The following is a 22,834-nucleotide window of genomic DNA, read 5'->3' as shown; positions in this document are numbered from 1 at the left end:
TCCTAGTGGGACGGATCCTGACTCTGAACAATCCAGGGGTCAAGTGTCAGAACCTGTTTGACCTCCAGAAACAAACCACAGTCTCAACAAAAAAAAGGGACTTTAATTCTTTTTACAAAAGGTATAAATACTTCACACTACTTTTGTTGCTTCTTCATTTTATGGATCTATCATTTTAATAAAGTTAACGGCTTGTGCATGGAGACATCTCTCCATGCACACACAGTAAGTTCCTAAAATCTATGTAGTAAATAAAGTCATGACCCCAAATCATAACATCAATGAGTGGAAACGTGTTTCCATGTGAATCTCTGAGCTTTTCAGTCTGTGAACACGGAGAGCGGCTTCTAGCGAGACTGCAGCAGGCAGCCAGCAGGGGGAGACAGAGCGCCACTGTGCTCATTTCATTCGGATAACCTCCTGCTCCTGCTCCTGCTCCTCAGCTGTTGTTGGGCTGCAGTGGTTTGAGGTGGACGGCCCAGGAGTTGGATGACACCACGCTGCCAGCCCGGTGGACGCGGCAGGTGTAGACTCCCTCGTTAAACTCGTTGGCCACGATACGAAGGTCGCGACCTTTCAGCACGATGTAGCCGGGGACTGAGGCCACGATCTGCTCACCATCCTTGTACCAGCTGGAGGAGAGAGAGAGCAACTGTTGCTGCTGCTGCTGCTTTTGCTGCTGCTGCTGCCGCGGCTGCTGCCTCGGCCAATCAGCATCGTTGACGGCCCTCACCTGACTTTTGGAAGCGATCGCAGGCTTTTGGTTCCGCAGCGGAAAGCGACCACCTTCCCTCGTGGGACAACCTTGACCTTGACATTGGCAGGAGGAGGGGTGGGCGTGGCCACCGCCTCTAGGGGCTCTGTGATAGGACAGGATGGTCAGAGGTCAGAGGTCAGCCTCACCATAGCAGTGACTGGTACTGCAACTGCCGTCACTGCTGCTGTTACTGCTGTCAATACTTCTGCTGCTGCTGCCATCACTGCTGCTTCTGCTCAAGGTCAGAGGTCAGAAGTCAGCCTCACCGTAGCAGAGGTCGCAGCGCTGAGGACAGTTCTTCCTCATGAAGGTTCTCCTCCGCTCGCAGAAGCCCAGACGGGCCCAGGGGTCACACACCCGCTTCTTGTCAAGGCAACCTGGGTCCAGAGGTCAGAGGTCAGGGGTCAGGGGTTAGGTCAGTCGGAGGGCACAGAAGTGAAGGAAGTGCAGGTACCATAGAGCCTCTGGATGCCCCAGACGTCATCCTGGCCGACGTCCCTCTGGCCGGTGTAGGTGGCGTTGGGGTGCATGAGGGCCTGCGGGTCCCTGGAATGCCACAGACCCAGAGCATGACCGATCTCATGGGCCGCCACCTGCACCAGGTCGTTCAGCCACACACCTGCAGGGTCACATGACACGGTCAGCTGCTGCTGCTGTTACTGCTACTGCTGCGGTTACTGCTGTTACTGCTGTTACTGCTGCTGTTACTGTTACTGCTACTGCTGTTACTGCTGTTACTGCTGCTGTTACTACTGTTACTGCTGTTACTGCTGCTTTTACTGTTACTGCTGCTGTTACTGCTGCTTATACTGTTACTGCTGCTGTTACTACTGTTACTGCTACTGCTGCAGTTACTACTGTTACTGCTGTTACTGCTGCTGTTACGGCTACTGCTGCTGTTACTACTGTTACTGCTACTGCTGCTGTTACTGCTACTGCTGCAGTTACTACTGTTACTGCTGTTGCTGCTGTTACTGCTACTGCTGCAGTTACTACTGTTACTGCTGTTGCTGCTGTTACTGCCACCCCAAGGTGGCCGTCCCTCCACCTTGCTTCCAGCTGAAGCGGGAGCGGCCCAGGATCCAGAACTCGTGGTTGTCCAGGTGGATCTCGCCACGCGGCGGCAGGAAGGCATGGCCCAGCTCGCCGTTGAGCCCGTCGAAGCAGGGGTGCAGCGGAGACCACCAGCAGTCCGTGTGGTTGAAGGTGTAGAAGCCTGGAGGATACAGACGGACAGGAAGCGTCAGCCGCCTGTCCACCTGAATACAGGTGGCGGGGGTGGGGCCGGAGCTCCACCCACCTATGGTGATGTCAGCACTGAGGTTCCCCTCGCACAGCTCCGTGAAGCTCAGCGGCGACACGTCGCTCCACTTGGTGAAAGCTATGCTGATGGCCTTCCTGGTGTCGTCGACATTCAAGGTGTTGGGGAACTGCACAATCCTGACACACACACACACACACACACACACACACACACACACACAGAGGAATGAGAGATTATTAAACCAGACAGATGCAGGAGATACTCTGTGTGTGTGTGTGTGTGTGTGTGTGTGTGTCACCTGTATGTGATGTTGTGGTGTGTCCACTTGTGTCCCAGTGGGTTAATGGCGTAACGTTTATGTCTGACCTCTGCTGCGGTCTGAAAACACACACACACACACACACACACACAGCGCCAGTCAGCCAATCAGCAGCCAGCGAGCTCACTGATTGTTGGAGGGTCAGGGTCAGTGCCAGTCAACACTTCTTGTTGTTGTTGTCCTGCTGTTGTGTCGTGTGTGTGTGTGTGTGTGTGTGTGTGTGAGACATGTCCAACCGCATGAAGGCAGAGAGACGTGGCAGAGAAGTGATTCACTGCAGATGTCAAAGACTCAGACTCCTCCTACTCCTCCTCCTCCTCTATCTCTTCCACCTCCCCCTCTACCTCTCCTCCCCTTCCTTCTCTCACTCCTTCTCCTCCCACCCCGTACCCGCCTCTTCATCCTCCTCCCCCCCCCCCCTCCTCCTCCTCATCTGAACCTCCGTCCTGATTTTTAACTTTAAACCTTCCTGTTTTTGAACTGCACAGAGCTCCACAACGCTCCTGGACGGTCTGAGGGCGCCCCCTGCTGGTGTCTGAGACTCCCTGCAAGGTGAGATGTGGCTCCTCGCAGAGTTTTGAAACTCCAAGTCGGCATGTTTCTCATTTTCAGAAACATTTTTCGCCGCCGCATCACTTCCTGTTGTAACACATTTGGCTGACATCCTGTCAGACATCGAGGAATCTTTTCACTTTTTTTTGTCTTTCGGAATTTTTCTTTCTAAGAAACAAATAAAAACATTTTAATGTCAAATTTAAAAAAAATGACGAAAATCACGAAACAAAAACAAACAAAAAAAAGTTCGACTGAAGTTGCTGCTGTTGTGTTTGATCGATGTCACTCAAGCGCTGATGACGTCACATCACTGACCTGAGACTTGAATGTGGCTCCGCTCACCGTCACCTTCATCATCGTCATCATCATCATCGTCATCCCGAGCAGCAGCAGCAGCAGCAGCAGCGGTGGAGGCTCCATCACAGTCCGGTCAGGAAACAACCGGGAAAATGAGTCAGTCAGTCAGTCAGTCAGTCAGTCGGTGCTCCTCATGTCGGACCAGCCGAACCACAACCGGACCGTCCTGCTCGCTCACCGGCGGCTCGTCCCGGACCGTCCGCTCCGCTCCGGGTCCAAGTGTGGGAAGTTCCCGCACAGTGCGCTCCCTGCTGCAGCGGGGCTGCTCCGGAGGGGCGGGGTCAGGTGTGTGTGTGTGTGTGTGTGTGTGAGAGAGAGAGAGAGAGTGTGTGTGTGTGTGTGTGTGTGTGTGTGTGTGTGTGTGTGTGTGTGTGTGTGTGTGTGTGTGCGCGCGCGCGCGCGTGGTGTCCATTTACACTTGACTTTAACTCTTCCTCTGCCAGCGTCCAACTGGTTTCCAGCAGGATTCTTGTGCAGCTGCTGCTGCTGCAGCTGCTTCCTCCAGGCCCGGCTCAGCACTGCTGCGTCCCCTGGGGGCCCCCTCAGGGTGCGGGGCCACAGGTAGGACCACCCTGAGATGTTTTCTTTCCAGCAGCAGCAGCAGCAGCAGCAGATCCAGATGTGCTGCGTTTGTCCCAGAACATCTGTCCAAACAATCAGAGAAGAAGAAGAAGAAGAAGAAGAAGAAGAAGAAGAAGAGCTGTGTTTTTCTGTCTTTCAGCCATAATGCACGAGTGCAGCTTTTATCCTGAGGGACAGAAGAACCTCCGGAGCGTCCACTGCTCCTCCCAGCTCCTCCTGCAACACAGAGCACAGAGTTAAAGCACCCTCTACCTGCCTATGACATCATCAACACAACCTGCACTGTCCCACCACTGGAGCCACTGCTTCCTCTGCTGTGGACGTGAAGAAGCTCCTGGCGAGGATCTGCTGAGGTCAGCAGGGGCAACACAACCATTGTGCTGCTGCTGCTACTGACGGAACCACAACACCCGTCACCCATTGTTGCGTTGCTCATCACACAGCCGCAGTTGTCGCACGCTAGCTGGCGCTCGGCCCTCAAATCAATGCAGAAGCCGAGTCTGCAGCTGCTGCTGCTACTGCTGCTGCTGCTACTGCTACTGCTGCTGCTGCTGCTCAGTGTTTCTCCGTCACTCCAGCAGAAGCTTCAGCTCTGAGAGTCGGCAGCAACATTCCGAGGCTGCGACAGTGACACAAAGTGACAGTGTTGCAACACAACAAGGTCCAGTGCAGCCTCTACACATCTTCATCATCATCAAAATTACATCATCTTCACCTTCATCCACACAATCAAAACTACATTTTCATAAAACTTAAATCATCACCACCATCATCATCATCATCATCATCATCTCCCTCCCTGACCAGGCGCCCCCCTGTGGAGACTGTGTGGAGAAATCCCATCATGCCTCAGTGCTGCTGCTCCAGGGCCCCCTGGCAGTCACTGGGAGGAAGAGGATGAAGAGGAGGAGGCGGAGGAAGGAGTGTCACTCACAGACGACTGATGAGGATTTAATCACACTGCTGTCCATTCATCTGTCCATCCATACACACACACACAGTCAGTAAGCAGCAGGTTCCCACACACACACACACACACACACACACACACACACACACACACACACACACACACACACACACACACACACACACACACACGCTGCTGGGATATGGAGGACAAACGTGTGTGTGTGTGTGGTGATGAATGAGAAGTTGGTTGTTTTGCCTGCAGAATGTTTTTGTTCACCTCGACTTTTATTTTGAAATCACCCGATCATTGTGGCTTCAGACCAGGAGGTGAAGAGGTCAGAGGTCACCTGGTCCCAGTTTCAACAGGTCTGTCTGTGCCTGCAGCGTCCCCCTGTGGTTCTACTCCAGAACTGCGGTTCAAGAACAGAGCTGATGATTTGGACCGAGGTGCGGGGGGGAACCGTGTTGGTTGCCATGGAGACAAAGACAAGAGTCAGATCCGGTTCAAACTGGTTTTTATTGGCTTTGACTCACAGTGGCTGATGGATCAGTTTGAAGTGACAACACAGTCATCTGCTTCTACACAACTACAACAACACAACACCGAGCAACCAGCTCTGAGTGGGGCCTGGCTGGACCTGGAAGCTGATGGTGGTGGTGGTAGCGCCTCCTACTGACTGTCCCTCATCCCTGCAGGATATCTTGCTGGAAGAGTGAACTCACTTTGCCTTCGGTCGCCGCCGTCGTGTCCATGTTTGTGGAACCCCATGACCTTGACGGCGACCTTAACGCTGACCTTGATGGCGACCTTGACTGACAGGCTGACATCAGCATCCTGGTCCTTGAAAAAAAAAAAAAAAATCAATTCACACTCTGGTTTTCTGAGCAGAGACACTCTGGGCCGATGATGTCATGAGTAGGCAGTGCTGTGCTGACTCAGCAGGGGGAGCTGTTGGCTGCTGTTTAGCGCTGATGCCGCAGAGCCACTGTGATTTGTCAGCAGGGCGGCCGCCTGTTTGTGCTGCTCAGCTCGGAAGGCATCGATCCAGTGACCCTGAAGGCACCACGGGGGTCGCCACCGCCTCCTCACATCACCTGCTAGTCAGCATCTTGGCTGCTGTTGCTGCTGTTGTGCAGCGTGGCACCCCCTGGTGGCCCGCTACTGCTGCTACTAGCCTCAGGGTTGGAGGTGATGCAGGTGGTGCAGCCCAGAGTTTAGTCTGAAAGGCAGCAGTAGCAGCGCCCCCTGCAGTCACCTGAAAGAGAAAAAAAGACACCAGTGAGTCTCCACACACCCCTGTCGCCCCCTGGTGGCATCACACAGCAGCTACAGAGTAACTGAGGAGGAGGCACACACACACAGCAGTCGACTCCTGTCAGCGCTGTATTTTCTTTAGGTTTTGATTTTCTCGTTCAACACTCACAAAAATCAAAACCTAAAAAAACAACAGAGGGACATAGTGGCGGCGGTGATGTCACTTCCTGCCGGAGCTGAAAAACAAACAAACAAAGACAGCTTGTGGTGTCGTGTTTTCCTGTGTCGTGCAGGTGACTTTACCGTCTGGCAGCCGGTGACAAGGACAACCCCACTGGCGTCACACAGCTTTTAGGAGGCCCTCCAGCACCACAGGGGGCGCTGTAGCTCAGTGAGACCTATTAGGCAGGTGTGGGAGGGTCCGCTTCAGGTCCTCTGGACGGAGGTGAGGCAGAAGGGTCACATGGTTACGATGATTGTTACTAGGCGACGACTGCGACGTCATTAGAAACAGTTAGCTAGTTTAGCTTGTGCTCCTGCAGCTAGATCCTTGTTAGCAACAGTTAGCTCGTTTGGCTTGGATCAGCTTTGCTCTAATCAGGTGCTGCATGGGAAGTGAATGCAACGTTGACGATGCTGTGTTCATCTCCACTTCCTGTCATGCGCTCGGTCTCTGGGCACCATGAGATTACCTCATCGCCCTGATGTTGCCTAGCAACCGACTGCCACCTGCTCAACTCACCTAATGACGTCATCAAACAGTGCGGCGACCGATACTCCCAGCTGATGGCTGCGTGAAGACCCAGCTGCAGAGAGAAGAACAGGAATGAGTATTTAGACCAGGGGTGGACAAACTGTTTGAGTGGTGGGGGCCACAATGGGTTGTGAAATGTGACAGAAGGGTCGGAGCAGCAGCAGAGGATGGATGGAGTGTTTTAGTGACCCACACTGAAAAAAAATGTATAAAATACAGTTATTTTATCACTTACTGACTACTGATATAATTTCTTTCGGGCCGGATTAAAAAGCTCCAGTTTGCCCATGACCGACTTAGATCATCATGAAAGTTAGTGATGAAATATGAAATTTGAGTTCAACCAAAATCTTATAGCCATCGAATTATCTTTTTTTTTCTCGGCAAAATATTAAACCAAATCATCTGTTGCATCATCAGCCGACACCACAACACCACAACATCCATCCTGTTAACCCACAACACACAACCACAATCAACGTTAGCAAACCGACGTGTTTTCTCTCCGGCAGCTGTCAAAACGGGGCGGGTTTTGCATCGTTAAAAGTCAGCTACGATCATTGAAATATTCCAACGCCTTGTTTCGTTCATGACTGCACATTTTTAAAAGCTCGGAACACAACAAAGTGTCGGTTAGCATGTTAGCTTAGCAGCAGCAGCAGCCAGCGACGACAACACGGACGGACGGGAACGAGTCTCCAGGCCGGAAACGGAACCAGCAAAGCCCTCCGATTGACGAACTCCCAAAATAGGAACATTTGAAAGATTTCTCGAATGTTTTTGCGTCAGAATAGAAAGAGTGACGTTCAGACTACGCACACGGCACACGCTCGTCTTTCACATGTTTTCCGGCTTTCAAACGGATCGACCTTTATTTTCTTTCTGCCGAGGTCTTTAATTCGTCGACCGACGCCCCTGTCACGTAGCCGCTTCAGACCTGAAGGAGCAGCTGGAAATGCAACCACTGCTGCTGCTGGCGGCGGGGACTCGTTACACACACACACACACACACACACACACACACACACACACACACACACACACACACACACACACACCATTCGTTCGGATGGACGGCTACCTAGCTGTTAGCATCCTGTGCTAACTGCAGTCTGTCGCTGACTGCAGTGCGTACAGACAGACAGACTGTCAGACAGGCGTAGCAGCAGCTCCGTCCGGTTACCTTCACCACCGGGACGCCGCCGTCTTGTCCGGCCGCGGCGTCGCTCCATCCCGCGGCGTGATCGACCGTGTGAGCAGCAAACAGCAGCAGCGGAGCCTCCGGCCGCTGGAGGTCGGACACGGGCGGGCGGCAGCAAGATGTCGGTCGGTCGTTTGGGCGGCGGGAACGGAGTATCAGCTGAGTCGGCCGCGTTCCAATTTGGACGAGCCAGTCTCCTGCACAGGGAGCGCGCTCGCCCCCTCCCCTCTGAAACTCACTGGAAACAACCTGGCGTTTCAGCGCCGTTGCTGTGGCTTGCGTTTGCTCCGCCCACCGGGCTCGCGCTCTTGCTCGTGATCAAGGTGCGTGAAGTGGCCCGGTGACCGGATTGGGACGCGTCCGTCCCCTCGCACGCAATCAGGATCATTAAAGGAACATGATGTCAAATTGAGTTGTATTACTTATTTTTATTATTGTCATACTGGCAACGAGTTGCGTTGTTGATGTTGTTCAGTTTTATAGTTTTAACTGTGAAAACAATGAACTGGGTCTGGGGGGGGGGGGGGGCTTCTGCGGTTTGATTGTGTTTGTGTCGCGATGTTGTCGTGTTTGACGTAAACAATGTTTGAGTTTTTCTCTCGCTTCAGGTTCACTCAGCGTCGGTTCCTCTGTTCGGCCCCTCCCACCTCTGCACTGAAGCTCCGCCCTCCAGTCATGTACCGATCCGCAGCGACCGTGCAGCACCTTTGTACAAGTCTGTGTGTTGTCGACGACCATCAGCTAATCGTCAACAATCGTCAGCTGATCGTCAACAATCGTCAGCTGGTCGTCAACAACCATTGGCTCATCGTTGACAATCAGCAGCTGATCGTTGACAACAGTCAGCTGATCGCCAACAATCGCCAGATGGTCGTTAACAACCATCAGCGGATTACTGATCAAAACCATCAGCTGATCGTCGACAAAACCATCAGCGGTGGCGGTGAGTCGGGTCACATGACGTCCACGAAGAAGTCCCCGGGGTTTCCCACGGCCAGGCGGAAGGACTGCCTCGCGGCCGCAAGGTCCCGTCGCTGACCCCGAGACAGCGAGGAGGCGGCAGGGATGTCGTCCTGGGGGTCAACTTGGGGGTGGAGATCAGTAGGGGGGCCGGACGGCCTGCGGGGGGCGCCGTCCTCTCCAGGAAGCTCCTCCTCCATCAGCTGCTGCTGCTGCTGCTGCTGCTCTCCGGGAGCACCTGCCTCCCGCTTGCTGGGCTCTGATTGGCTCCCTGCAGCCTCCCCCTGCTGGTCGCTGCAGTGTGACCCGGCGCTGCCACTTCCTGTTGACACAAGTCAGACGGACGGACGGACAGACAGACGGTTTCACAATTGGACACAGACAAAAACGCGAGGACGCGAGAGGGTGCAGCGACGTCACGTACCTTCGCTGACTCCACCCCCTTCAGCCAGCAGCTGCTGGAGGGGCGGGGCCGAACCATAGGGGTGAGGGACAGGGAAGTGGTAGGGCCACTGGAGCCCTGAGGGTGGCGCTAGCGGGTCATCATCGCCTCCTCCATGTCGGCCCCCGGCCTCCTGGTCGTCTGGGAGAGACATGACGGCCAGATCTGGCAACCCAACGACAGCAACATCAGCTGATCACCAAGAACCATCGGCTGATCGTCAACAACCATCAGCTGATCATAAAACAACCACCAGCTGATCCGTGACCAATAATCGTCAACTGATCAACAGCAATCGTCAGCTGATCATCAACAACAATTCGGCCAAAACCTTCCAGACGCACGACACAGAAAATCATTTCCAAAAAAAAAACGTTCCAGTCGAATGTTTCGATGAGCAAACAGGGCGCCACCCACTCTACTCTACTCTGATTGGCTGGTCCAGGTGAGTGTGGGGGGGGGGGGAGTGCTCACCTGCACACAGGTCTCCGAAGACGTAGTAGCACTGCTCGGAGAAGGTGACCTTGCTGACAGTGTGTCGGATGTAGCCGGCCTTCAGCAGGTTGCCGGCGTACTTCCGGGCCTCGCGGCGGTCCGTGAAGCCTTCCACATTCCGGTGGAGCCAGTCCACCACGTCTGAGCCTGGACAGACAGTTAGACAGTCAGTCAGTCAGTCAGTCCAGCGGGCCAGATTTCTTACCCTCAGACAGCCACGCCCCCCCAACTCTTTGATTGGTATTTCTCTGGTGTGGATGGAGTTTCTCACCGATGAAGGCGTTGGCGATGGTGATCTTCAGCCACATCCGGTCCCGGACCTCCAGGCCGGACTCGGGGTTGGCCATGGCCGTCACCACGGCGGTCATGTCGCTGTGGATGGTCAGGTGGTGCTCCTCGTGGACGCCTGGCAGACACACAAACGGTGAACACCCCGCCCCCGCACACCAACAGCGTCTGCGACGTCTTCGCAGCTACACAGCAGATCACAACCATTGGAGTCAATCTGCGTGTCTCCTCCACCACCACCAGGGGGAGGCGCAGGCTCGTTTTAGAAGCGTCCTAGAAGCTAAGACTGAAGCTGCTTTGGAAACACACTGGCTGTTCTATTGTTCACGCTTCACGCATCGCTACCAAGTCAATCAGCAGGTAGAATCATTCACTATCCATCCATCCATCCATCTATCCATCTATCTATCCATCCATCCATTTATCTATCCATCTATCTATCCATTCATCCATCCATCCATCTATCTATCTATCTGTCTAGTCTCAGATGTATCGGCAGGTAGAATCGTTCAGGCAGGAAGTCAGTGATCTGAAGACTCGATGGATCTGCTTGATTTTCATAATCAATATGCAATGTTGCTGTTTTTAGTTTCTCTATGTGCTGCTGTATTTTACTGTGAAACGTCAACGTAACGGATTCGGCTTCAACGCTGTTCAGTTCGGCCGTCAGACAATAAAGCAAATTTCATATTAAATCTGAAACTAGAATGAAGAAGACGCAGGTATACTTTAAACACCTGCCTTTGCGATACTTGAGACAAAGTTAGGAGTTGCCAAAGAGTTGTTTTTGAATACAGGCCAAACTAAGGGCCACCCCCCCGAAGCAAAGGCTACTGGGAGTCTTACTGTAGTGAGGGAGGAGGTTCCCCGTCATGGCAGCCGTGTGCGACACCCAAGCGGCGGGATCGATGGGCCGAACCGGCTCACCTGAGTGCACGACGACAACAAGTGTCAGCGACAGCAACAACACAACACAACACAACACAACACAACACAACACAAATGTTTTTCATCCACACAACACTGACAGAATAAAGCAGCTGAAGATGCAGCGGTTTGCTAAACGAAGCTTCAAAGTGTGAAAAATGAGATGTATCCCAGCTGATGCTACATGGTGGTGATGGAGGTCCACTGCTGCTGGGGGGGATGGCCAAATTTGGCCTGCAGGCCAGAGTTTGACACCTATGGGTTAACGCAGGGTAGATGTTCAGAATGAAAAACCAAGACCAGGAGACGGACAGGACAGACTCACTCCTGGGCAGCGCGAAGCAGCTCCGCGGGTTTGGATCCCAACACTTAGCCACCGTTAGCGTGACGGAGCTAGTAGCACACACACACACACACACACACACATACACACACGAAGAAGGAGAAGGAGAAGGAGAGGAAGGAGAAGGAGGAGAAGAAGAAGGAGGAGAAGGAGAAGTGTTAGTTGTATTAGCTGGCAGTAATGAAGGTCTTCAGCCAATCAAGTCATGCAGCTGTGCATTGCAAGTTGCCACGCCCCCCTCCTCCCCTTGCACATCCTCTCCCCTCTTCCTCTCCCTCTTCTCCCACCTCCTCCCCCTCCAATTACTCATCCCCCCTCCTCCTCTTCTTCCTCTTCCCCCTCCTTGCCCCCCCCTCCTCTCCTGTGATTGGCCTAGCAGCTGCTCCTCTCTCTCACCCCGGCTTGTGGACGATGTCCCGGAGGACTCGCACGGCGTCGTCGTTACTCATGTTCTCAAAGTTGACGCTGTTGACCTGAAGGGAGGAAGGAGGGGGGGGGGACACTCCGTTAGCGCCGTGCGACGCTGAGCTAACGCTAAGCACTAGCGAGCTGGTCAGCTGACCTGCAGCAGCATGTCGCCGGGCTCAATGCGTCCGTCGGCCGCCACAGCACCGCCCTTCATGATGGAGCCGATGTAGATCCCTCCGTCGCCGCGGTCGTTGCTCTGGCCCACGATGCTGATGCCCAGGAAGTTGTAGCGCTCTGACACACACACACACACACACACACACACACACACACACACACACACACACACACACACACACACACACACACACACACACACACACACACACACGTCTCATCACAGTGCTTCCGGTTGTCCAGAGGTCACCTAAGGTCACCTGACATCAAAACTGAGGTCACCTAAGTTCACCCAGGAAGTGATGATGTCATCGCTGGTACTCACCCATGTTCAGGGTTACAGTGATGACGTTGAGAGACATGGTGGAGTCAGTGACACTGCTGAAAGACACAGACTGAGGGACAGACAGGAGAAAGAACAGACAGGGAGACAGGAGGACAGACGGACAAAAGGACAGACAGAGAGACAGTAAGGAGGACAGACAGACAGACAGGAGAACAAACGGACAGACAGGGAGACAGAAGAACAGACAGACAGAAGAACAGACAAGACAGATCAGCAGCAGATTCAGAAACATAAATAAAGACAGAAGAAAAGCTTCACTTCATAGAACATCAATAAGAAGGTTGACTGCTGCCCCCAGAGGCTGATCAGTGTTACTGCAGCTCCCCTACACAGAGCAGCACAAACAACACTCACTCAACATTTCAGTCAGACATTGGCTCTGTGTGTGTGTGTGTGTGTGTGTGTGTACCTTCTCCATCCGTTGTGTTTTGGGTTTGCGGTGGCGGCGCCGCTGTCGCCTGACGAGCCGCGGCGAGGACGAGCCGCTCTGGCCTGTTGATTGGCTGAACCTGTCGAGTGACAACGGCGCACCTGTTTCAGTCGGGCCACTCACATCAAACATTGTTTCTGCTCAGCGTTAATCACATAAAGTCTTTCTGCAAAAAGCGACCAATTGACACTACAAGTTCAAGTGCGACGGGATACCACAAACACACAAACACATGAATTACGCAAAAAGTTTGTCGTTAGTCCATCGAGCAGAGAATTAGCATGCAAAAATAACGCACGGATTGAAATGAATCAGAATAAAGAACAAACCCTTTCAGAAATAGTCAAATAAATATGTAGCATCAGATAAAAATCAGTAGTTTACAAGCAATCACATTCGAAAAAAAGGTGCAAAACGGCAAAATGTGTAGGACGTCGTAGAAAAGCCGTGGAGGGTTTTAGATCCAGGAAGTGTGAAGGTCTGAAGGTCTGAGGGTCTGAACACATTAGTTCTGCCCTTGGATCAGCTGGGACGCTTTTATCTGCCGGACAATGAGAGCCGGAGCGCCGGGTCACATGACCTGCAGCAGCCAGTCAGAGGCAGCGAGGAGCCTCAAGTGAAGAGAGTTTACTGGAGCAGAAGAAGAAGAAGAAGAAGAAGAAGACCTGAGGGCAGGTGAGTGTGTGGCCGCACAGCCACCAATCAGAGAGTCAGCTGCTGCTGCTGCTGATGTCACATGGGGATGAGGAGGGGGCAGGAGGGGGGGGGGTTGTACTGAGGACATTTAAAGGGGCAGTTCACTGTTTTTGTCCATGAGATTGCAGTGTGTGTGTGTGTGTGTGTGTGTGTGTGTTCCTCCACCTTCCTCCCGAGTCCTCGGAGGAGCAGCAGCTGGTCGTCTCCAACTGGCTGCTGGGCTGCGTGGACGAGTTGTCGCCGCCAGCTGCTGGCTCCGCCCCCTGGTGGGCGTGGCCATTGAGAGCTCTGCCTGCAGGGCCACAGAGTGGAGTCAGAGGGGTTTTCATTGGCTGCCAGCATGTTAGACAGCGGTGACTCCACCTACCTGGCTGACTTCCAGCAGGGCCTCTGAGGGCCGGAGAGGTCACAGGCCTGACCTCTGACCCCTGTAGGTCAGCCGCACTGACACACACAGACACACAGACAGACAGGGTTTAAAATTCATCCTTCCTCTGCATCTTCACCGCAACCTGACGTTTCAGACTCACTGGAAGGACGGTGGCCTGGAGTGTCCAATCCCACCGGTCCTCTCAATGGGGGGCGGGGCCAAACTTGTGGGTGTGGCCACTGACTGAAGATCAGACCCACTGAAATCTGGCTGACAGGTTTCTGCCGACACAAGCTGGATAGAGAGAAAGACAACAGCTGAGACATGTGTGTGTGTGTGTGTGTGTGTGTGTGAGAGTGTGTGAGTGTGTGTCTCTCACCCAGCAGACAACTCGGCCGTTGACAAAGGGCAGTCTGGCGTCATCGTCACTGATCTCCTCCTTCACCACCCTGCAAACACACAAACACACCAGCAGCAGCATCAGCACCACTGTCTCCATGACGACCCCCTTCAGTGCCCCCTGCTGGCGACACGCTGCTGCATTACACGCCACAATGTGAAAAACAACATCACACCTCAAACCAGCGCTCAGCCTCAGACTGATGAGTCGACATTCTCTCTCTCTCACACACACACACACACACACACACACACACACACACACACACACACACACACACACACACACACACACTGTGTATCTCTTCATATTTGCCAAATGCAGTTGTTTTGTGACTTGTCAGAAAACACGATTCCCTTTGGCTGAGATGAACCACAAGTGAGTTTGATCCAATCGGATCTGATTCACGTCTGACAGACTTTCAACAGCCGCTCTCATTAATGAGAACAGGGTTATCTTTAGCTTAGCATCAGAACTGGGCGGCGGTGGGATCACTGGGATTATAATGTGACATCTAACCTCCCCGGATTACACAACACTTGAATCACTCCGCCAAAGACTCAGTCAGGTGTCACGTGACCACCGCGCGCATCATCATCATCATCATCATCACCACCACCACCACCCTCGTCATCGTCTGCTGCCACACTCACTAATGACGGAGAACACATCCGGGTCCTTTGCATCATCTTAATCATTGAGACAGACAAGCGCGCGCGTTGTGTGCGCATCACCACAACAACAACACCGCCTCCATCACTGCCGTCGACTGCAGCGATCACGGCGCTCACCCAAAATCGTCGTCCACGGACTTAAAGAAGAACCGGAAGTTGGGTTTGTTGATCGCTAGCTTAAAGTCGGCCAGGGTGACGCGCTGCGCGGGCACGGCGATCCGGATGAGGTAGGGGGTGTCCTGGTCCTCCAGGTGGTAGATGACCCGGGTCTCCTCCGCCATGCTGCCCCCCGAGTCGCGTCGGAGCTGCGTGGCCCCACCGGAAGTGTCCCTCAGTCGGAACTCGCTGCTGGCTTCCCGTCCGTTCCGGTTCACAGAGGTTTTGGCCGGGGCCAGCTGTGCCTGGTGTCAGATGCTCCGGCTGCAGCGGTGCCTCCTCCGGAAACCACGCCGCCCGTCAGTGGCGAGAGGCAACAACTTCCGGTTTAGCCCTTTCAAAATAAAACCAAGCACGCGTTAAAAGACGGGCCGAGAGGACCAGAAGTATCAAACACGGGATGGAGTTGTGGACTGAGAGTGATTGGTTAATCGATTAGTGGGCCTGATGGACCTTTAAAGCGTCCACTTCAGGGATAATCGTTATCGCATGGTCAATTTCCGGTGCGGCCAAAACCTTTAACAATCAGGAAATACCAAGTTAAACTGGTAGCAATCGCATCGTTTGGTCACTGCAGGCAAATTTTGCGATGACACTTACATAGAAAAAATATGTAAACAAAACAAAGCACATTCATGGAAACAGACTTTTTTTTTTTTTTTTTTCAAACATACCAACACAAGAAAAGAAGAAAACAGCAAGGAAAAAGAAAATGTAAAGACAATAGAGGGACCACTGACGCATTTCAAAATAAAGGCGTTGTTAGTTTATTCTCTATCAAACAATCAAAACAAAGAGCAGCAGTCATCACAGCTGCTCCGTCAAAATAAATTATTTTCGAGTTTCATCTCTTGACTCCAAATTAGCTGACTGATTGCGACATTAGAAAAATTGTCCCCCAAAAATATTCAACAATCACTGATTGGCTGCCTCCATTTCTTCTGGTTTTATTGCATAAACACACTGATCTCTCTGATGGATTATAATGATGGCTAGAAGTCTGCTTTATTGCTGCTGATTGGAGGGAGGAGCTCTGGGTTTAAGGGGTTGACGACAAGGTGAGAAAGAAGCTCTCAGTTCCCAGTCGCCCGTGAAGGCAGCACCAAGGCCGTTTCTGGTGGAGGTTTCTGCTGGTTTCTGGACACTTTGGAGTTGGACACAGTGAGTAGAGTGTCTGCTGGAGGTAGAGTCTCACACACGCACACACACACACACACACACACACACACACACACACACACACACACACACACACACACACACACACACACACACACACACACACACAGGTGTGTAGCAACAATCACACAATCATTCTTCTGATGAGAATCATTGACAAATGAAAAAAGTCAAAGCGGTGAGAGACGCCGTGGTTAAAAGTCAACAGCTGAGTGCCGTCCTCAGAAGAAAAGCAGCTCACTGATTGGTTGCATGTTTTTTTGTCCTCTGACTGTTACAGCTGGAGAAAAATAATCATCATCATTCGTTTGGTCTTTTTTTCTTGTCCGCGTCATCTCATTTGGACGTTTCAGATGTCAGAAAAAAAAAAGAAAAGTTTGAGGTTCTTTCCCCACAGAAACAGGATGGGGTCAGGGGTCAGGACAGGGGTCAGGGTGTGGTGCCGTGTTGCAGTGGCAACAGGTCCAGCATGCGGTCCAGGAACAGGACCACTGGGTAGGTGCTCCATGCCGAAAGGTCAAAGGTCGAGAAGGCGGTCCGTTCGGGCACCTCGTGGAGCTCCAGCTGACACCCCCCCCCCACTACCTGCGGTGTTAGCCCGAAAGGGTGGGGGGGGCTTCAGGCAGAGACGTTGATGGTGGCGGCGGCAGCAGCGGCGGAGGATGAGGGGGTGGGGGAGGGAGGAACGGCGGCGGCAAGGGCCGGCTCGCTCTGATTGGCCGAGGCGCCCTGGAATAGCATCTGCTGCAGTGAGCGCCGGAGGTTGGGGTGCAGGCGGCGCTGCGTCTGGGTGAAGACATCCACGGCAAAGCGCCTCATCACGCCCGCCGCCAGGTCGTCGTACAGCGGCATGGTGTACATCCTGGACGTCTGCAGGAAGGCGGAGGGAGGGACTTCCTGTTAGCGCGACGGGACAGGACAACACCCCCCGCCACCCACCCAGGCTGACTCCGCCCCTCCCTACTCACGTGCTTGAGGAGGAAGGCGTGCACCTTGGGCAGCTCCGGGTAGAAGGTGTTCCTCACCACCACCTGCAGCCAGCGCACCTGAACCTCAGCGTTGAGGCCATCAAAGAGCCGCGAGTAGCAGGAGGAGAAGACCTCCATCACCTCTGGAGGAGGGGCGGGGACGGAGGGAGAGAGAGAGAGAGAGAGAGAGAGGGAGAGTTGGAAAGACAGTCAGTCAAGGTGACCAGACTCAGCGGGATGGGGTCAGAGGTCAGGATGGGGGCGCAGTCAGGATCAGGATGGGGTCAGAGGTCAGGATGGGGGAGTGGTCAAGATCAGAATGGGGTCAGAGGTCAGGATGGAGGAGAGTCAGGATTGGATCAGGGTCAGGTTCGGGGAGGGGTCAGGTTGGGGTCAAGATGGGTGGGGCCAGGATGAGGTCAGGGGTCAGGATAGGCTTGGGGTAAGGGTCAGGACAGGGGTCAGGGTACGGTACCGTGGTGCAGTGGCGACAGGTCCAACATGCGGTCGAGGAACAGGACCACCTGGAAGGTGCTCCATGTCGAAAGGTCAAAGGTCGCAATGGCGGCCAGGCAGGGCACCTGGTGGCTCCTCCACAGCTCACACAGGTCCTGCACGGGCTGCGTCAGAGAGCCCCCTGCTGACAGGTCGGGCTCAAACAGCGGAGGCCCGCAGTCGTTCAGCCAGCGCTCAAACGCCAGACCTGAGACAGGAAGTGATGTCACAATCAGTCAGTGGGCGTGGCCAGAGCGGCGGGTTGGCACCCGATTCTCCCTGGCTCACCGTCGGCCTCCTGCAGCTCCGGGAAGTAAAGCAGGAAGTAGTCAATCAAGTCTTGAGCCACCACACTCCTGAACTTAAACTGGGAGATGTAGTCCTGGACACACACACACACACACACACACACACACACACACACACACACACACACACACACACACACACACACACACACACACACACACACACAGAGAATACAATAAGACCTTTAATAATCTCACAGTGGGAACATTTGTACAATTACATTAACTTTATATTTATAACTTTCCAAAAAAAAAGGAAAAATTATCAAAGAAATAAGGCAATAAAAAATAAAATATGAAATATTTTCATTGTATTCAAATATTTTGTTAAGTGTGTGTGTGTGTGTGTGTGTGCAGACCCTGAGGAAGTGGTCGAAGCGGATGACGTCCCCACTAAGCTGCGACAGGTAGGACACGAAGCAGAAGCCTTTCTCATAGGTGAACAGGTTCATCAGACAGCTGGGGTTCACACCTGGAGGCACACAGGAGGTCAAAGGTCAAATACGTGTGCATGTGTGTGTGCTTGTGTGTGTGTGTGAGTGTGAGTGTGAGCGTGTCACCTGGCTCCAGCTTGACCTGCAGTTTGCTCACTGGGTTGTTGTCTCCCAGGAGACGCAGTTGTCTGTGCAGTGCATCCAGGCGCACCGACGTCTCCAGGCAGGTGAAGGCCTCACCTACAGGGCAAACACAACAGCAGCTGAGGGAACTGGTCTCCAGGAACCGAACCAGGGGTCTAGGACCAGGAACAGGACCAGGGTCTAGAACCAGGAACCAGACCAGGGTCTAGACCAGGAACCAGACCATGGCCTGGAACAAGGAACCAGACTAGCCACCAGACCAGGATCCAGAACAAGGAAAGACCAGGAGCCAGACCTGGGTCTAGGACCAGGAACCAGACCATGGTCTAGAACAAGGAACCCGACTAGCCACCAGACCAGGGTCTAGAACCAGGAACCAGACCGGGGTCTAGAACCAGGAATCAGACCAGGTTGTGGCAACGGCGGCCCCCTACCGCAGGCCCGGCTGGTGATGCGGCGCTGGGCGTAAGTGGCCAGGCCTTCGCTCAGCCACATCTCCTCCCAGGTGGCATTGGTGACGGCGTTGCCAAACCAGCCATGGGCGATCTCGTGGACCACATCGATCAGCAAGAACTCGCTGCTCTCCAGGATGGAGGCGATGATAAAGGTCAGACACGGGTTCTCCATGGCCACGATGGGGAAGGAGGGCGGCAGGAAGACCAGGTCACACCTGGGAGGGAGGGGCAGAGTGGAGCGGGTTAGGGTAAGCGGAGCGGGTTAGGATTGGGGTTTGGGTTAAATAAAGATGAATTCCCAGTGATTGTCACATCCCCAAGGATGCAAAATTTGTCCAGGAGTCCCATGTCGATCTAATGGAGTAATGGGACGTCGGACTAACGGGATGTCCTTATTAGTTCGAACTGCACTGGCATTTAGTCCAACTCTCCATTCCTACCGTTCGTCATACACAAATTCTGTCAATACATCTGTAAAAATAAACAGTTTAAAATAATGTACAATTAACTAAATTAATTTGGTCCAACATCTTATCAGTCCAACTTGTGATCGATTTTGTCGGACTAATGGGATGTTGGACCAATGGGAAATTTGTTGGACTAATGGGAAGTTCCAAGTTTGTCCTCCGCATTTGACCCATTGTCCTCTGAGGGAGTGGTGGGCAGCAGCGGTGCCGCGCCCAGTAATCATTGGGTGATCTAACCCCAAATACTGAGGGCCAAGCAGGGAGGCGATGGGTACCATTTTTAAATTCTTTGGTGCGACCCGTTTGGGGATCAAACCCACAACCTACCAGTATCAGCGCGGACACTCTACCACGAGGCCACTGAACTTGTAAGGGTTTGCGGAGCGGGTTAGGATTGGGGTTGGGGTTAGGATCAGTTAGGGTTAGTTAGGATTAGCGGTTAGTGGAGTGATGACGCCGATGTGACCTGTGGTCACGTGACCTTGCCGAGGCCCAGCAAGACGGTGAGCTCACCTGCCCCACAGGTACGGTCCAAACAGCTCCTCGGCCACGCCCAGCCAGCGCTCCACGCTGCCTCCTAGCTTCTTCACTGCACACGACAACAGGCACGGCTCGGCCCACACACGACTCCTGCAGACATCATGTGACCAAGTCAGGTGACTTTTGATCAGACACACTCTGGTCCCAGAACCAACACCAACAACAACCAGCAAGCAGGTGGGTGGGCCAACAACTCTCCCTCAAAGACAGACATGGGCAAATTACGGCCCCGGGTCTATATGCGGCCTGTTAAGACTTTGGTTCTGGCCTGAATCAGGAACCAGATCAGAGTAGAGAACCAAGGTCCAGAACCAGGAACCAGACGAGGAGCCGGATCAGAAACCAGACCGAGGTCCAGAACCAGGAATCAGACTGGGATCCAGAACTAGGAACCACACTTGGGTCAAGAACCAGGAACTAGACCAGGAGCCAGACCAGGTTCCAGAACCAGGAACCAGACCAGGAGCCGGAAGCAAACCAGGGGCCAGAATCAGGGGCCAGACCAGAAACCACACCCAGGGTCCAGAACAAGGGACTGACCGTGGGCCCACGTCAACGTGCTGCAGGTCTCCCGCCACCAACGCCACCAGGTAGGACGGGACGGGGAACTCCATGGAGAACTGAAAGACCCGGTCCAGCTTGGAGTAGGAGCTGCGGGAGGCGCTCATCAAAACCGTCACCCCGTCCGGGACCTGGAGCGGGGAGGAGAGGGTCATGAGGTGTGTTCTCTGCCGGGCTGAGGCAAGGGGGGGTTCTGGTCTGTTTCCTGTCCGACTCACCCGGACAGTGGCGCTGTAGGTGCTCTTGACCGCCGGCGTGTCGAAGCAGGGGAAGAAGGAGCGGTTACACACTGAGTGGCCCTGAGTGAACACCAGGGGGCGCAACTGGCCACAGGTCAACTCCGAGTCCAGCCACCAGATCTACACGCACACACACACACACACACAAGTAAACATACACACAAAAACAAACACAAACATATGCTTGCACACACACACACACACAAACAAACACAAACACATGCTTGCACACGCACACACACACACACACACACACACACACACACACACACACACACACACACACACACACACACACACACACAGTCAGCTCACACAGGGCCCCTTCCACCAGGTCACAGGGTCACGTGACTCACCGCCGGGCCGTCCGTGGTGGTGTAGCGCACTGTCACATGGATCAGCTGACCTGCCTGGGCTGCTGCCGCCGGCAGGCTGATGTTGAGGGAAGAGCCGTAGTCCGTGAAAGGATCCACCCGGTAGGTGAGGGACACAGGTTCCACCTGTCCAACCCCGGGGACCTTACAGTCTATAGAGTGGATGAGCAGGGAGGGGTGGGAGTCCAGCACCAGGGTTTGGACCCCACTCTGGACCGGCACCAGGTCCAGGACCTGCCAGCCGCTCATCTCCTTCACTGCAAAGTTGAGCCGCAGGTCCAGGTGGAAGTGACGCAGCTGGAAGCTGCCAAAGTTGGAGGCCGAAGCCACGTCCACCAGGGGGCGGCGGGGAACACCCGGACCCAGGATGGCCGAGGGCCAGCTGTCTGGACCAGGACCCGTGCACCGGGCTCCCGGAACCGGCAGCGTTTTCCGGCAGCAGCACAGGGAGGTGGGGGTCTGGTGGAGGTCCGCCATCATGAGCTAAACCTGAGACTGATCCCGGTCCAAATAGGCCCTACTCTGACTGACCCTGGTCCAAACCCAGTCTAACTAATCCTGGTCTAATTAACCCTAGTTAAACTAACTCCAGTCTACACTGCAACTACATGCAGCAGACACTCAGCTGTGAACCAGCCGTGAACTTCAGTCAAGGTTCAAACCTGAGCCAGCCTGACTAGCCCCGCCCCAGACGCGATTTATACCGGGACTAAAGCAGTAAACTACAGCTGAGTTTGTTGGACCCACATGAAACTTATTCACGCATGCGCGCGCACGTATGTGAAATTGAACAACTGCCACAAACCTCATCAAAACGCCAGTAAAGACACTGGAACTTCTTACCCGTCCCACCCAGACCCGGTCTAACACGGGATTTATCAATTACAGCCACTTCGACATGAACGCGCGCGCGTTCATGTCATGTCTCTCTCTCTTTCTCGCACGCACGCACACACACACACACACACACACACACTAAACTCGGCACAAACAGCCTGAGTTTACCTAGACTCGGCGTACATCTAGAGCCAGATTTAGTCCGGGCTAGCTCGGGTCAGTACCATTAGCACCGTTAGCTCGGAGCGGCCGGCTGCGGGAAAGAGTCACTTTAAGCAGGCTGCGAAGAGTCGCAAGGTCCGGCAGTCGAACGGGCTGGCTGGTCGAGCCGGTTAGCACGGCGGCTAATTAGCAAACAGTCTAATTAGCATTAGCAGCGGAGCCGCTTTACCCAGAGTTCCGCACGACGAAGAGTCTACGTGAAATCCATCGGGAGCCGCAGCTGAATAACCAGACCAGACACCGGCTCGTCATGTGGAGTCAGCCGAGCGACGAGCTCCGCGCCCCGTACCCAGGAACCAGCGTGTCCCGCCGAGGCTGCAGTCGGCCCGGCGGAGCTAGTGAGGGAGAGTCGGCCGCCTCGAGGCGGAGGGAGAGGACTCACTGAGCCGGCAGAGAGTCGCAGGGCAGCGGGCAGGACGAAGGACCGAGGTGGCTCCGCTCCGAACAAAACAGGAAGTAAAAACAAGCAAGGGGGTGAAAAAAGTTTGTTCTGTCCGCAGGGGGCGCTGTGGAGCCGTGAAGTGTTGCGTGAGTCCGGACAGA

The 22,834-nt window shown here is 53.9% G+C and overlaps 3 protein-coding genes and 1 long non-coding RNA gene across 6 annotated transcripts; all 4 read right to left on the bottom strand.

The window, feature by feature from the left end:
* Positions 1 to 91: 91 nt before the first annotated feature.
* Positions 92 to 4,504, bottom strand: mmp23bb (matrix metallopeptidase 23bb). The gene is made up of 9 exons (XM_076014884.1): positions 4,126 to 4,504; positions 3,211 to 4,086; positions 2,320 to 2,399; positions 2,058 to 2,197; positions 1,806 to 1,973; positions 1,212 to 1,376; positions 1,024 to 1,134; positions 734 to 860; positions 92 to 632 (listed from the first exon to the last, which is right to left on the bottom strand). The coding sequence occupies exons 2-9, from the start codon at positions 3,313 to 3,315 to the stop codon at positions 440 to 442; spliced, it is 1,089 nt and encodes a 362-aa protein (XP_075870999.1). The 5' UTR covers positions 3,316 to 4,086; positions 4,126 to 4,504; the 3' UTR covers positions 92 to 439.
* Positions 4,505 to 4,624: 120 nt separating this feature from the next.
* On the bottom strand, positions 4,625 to 8,212 carry LOC142880924 (uncharacterized). 3 transcript variants are annotated; one of them, XR_012925488.1, is made up of 6 exons: positions 7,939 to 8,211; positions 6,744 to 6,807; positions 6,305 to 6,436; positions 5,683 to 6,002; positions 5,047 to 5,587; positions 4,627 to 4,717 (listed from the first exon to the last, which is right to left on the bottom strand). It is a non-coding gene; the product is annotated as an uncharacterized LOC142880924 (long non-coding RNA). The 3 variants fall into 3 exon arrangements; XR_012925489.1 differs by having other exon boundaries at positions 4,625 to 4,717; positions 5,047 to 6,002; positions 7,837 to 8,212; XR_012925487.1 differs by having other exon boundaries at positions 4,626 to 4,717; positions 5,047 to 6,002.
* A 152-nt stretch (positions 8,213 to 8,364) lies between these two features.
* LOC142880917 (segment polarity protein dishevelled homolog DVL-3-like) lies at positions 8,365 to 15,649 on the bottom strand. Its single transcript, XM_076014881.1, has 15 exons — positions 15,030 to 15,649; positions 14,218 to 14,287; positions 13,999 to 14,132; positions 13,836 to 13,912; positions 13,634 to 13,760; positions 12,752 to 12,851; positions 12,322 to 12,391; positions 11,974 to 12,113; positions 11,808 to 11,884; positions 11,394 to 11,461; positions 10,988 to 11,068; positions 10,125 to 10,259; positions 9,833 to 10,000; positions 9,341 to 9,523; positions 8,365 to 9,238 (listed from the first exon to the last, which is right to left on the bottom strand). Exons 1-15 carry the CDS (start codon positions 15,191 to 15,193, stop codon positions 8,910 to 8,912), a joined length of 1,923 nt encoding a protein of 640 aa, XP_075870996.1. The 5' UTR covers positions 15,194 to 15,649; the 3' UTR covers positions 8,365 to 8,909.
* Positions 15,650 to 15,811: 162 nt separating this feature from the next.
* On the bottom strand, positions 15,812 to 22,729 carry rnpepl1 (arginyl aminopeptidase like 1). The gene is made up of 12 exons (XM_076014880.1): positions 21,215 to 22,729; positions 20,838 to 20,978; positions 20,599 to 20,750; positions 20,032 to 20,148; positions 19,031 to 19,266; positions 18,579 to 18,692; positions 18,378 to 18,490; positions 17,999 to 18,092; positions 17,691 to 17,918; positions 17,216 to 17,358; positions 16,862 to 17,117; positions 15,812 to 16,809 (listed from the first exon to the last, which is right to left on the bottom strand). Exons 1-11 carry the CDS (start codon positions 21,710 to 21,712, stop codon positions 16,866 to 16,868), a joined length of 2,088 nt encoding a protein of 695 aa, XP_075870995.1. The 5' UTR covers positions 21,713 to 22,729; the 3' UTR covers positions 15,812 to 16,809; positions 16,862 to 16,865.
* Between the last annotated feature and the right edge of the window lie 105 nt (positions 22,730 to 22,834).

This window comes from Nelusetta ayraudi, unplaced genomic scaffold (genome assembly GCF_046127955.1).
Source record: "Nelusetta ayraudi isolate G7.1 ecotype Tasmania unplaced genomic scaffold, CSIRO-AGI_Nayr_v1 ptg000175l, whole genome shotgun sequence".
NCBI lineage: Eukaryota > Metazoa > Chordata > Actinopteri > Tetraodontiformes > Monacanthidae > Nelusetta > Nelusetta ayraudi.
This window is presented reverse-complemented; position numbering and strand designations above follow the sequence as displayed.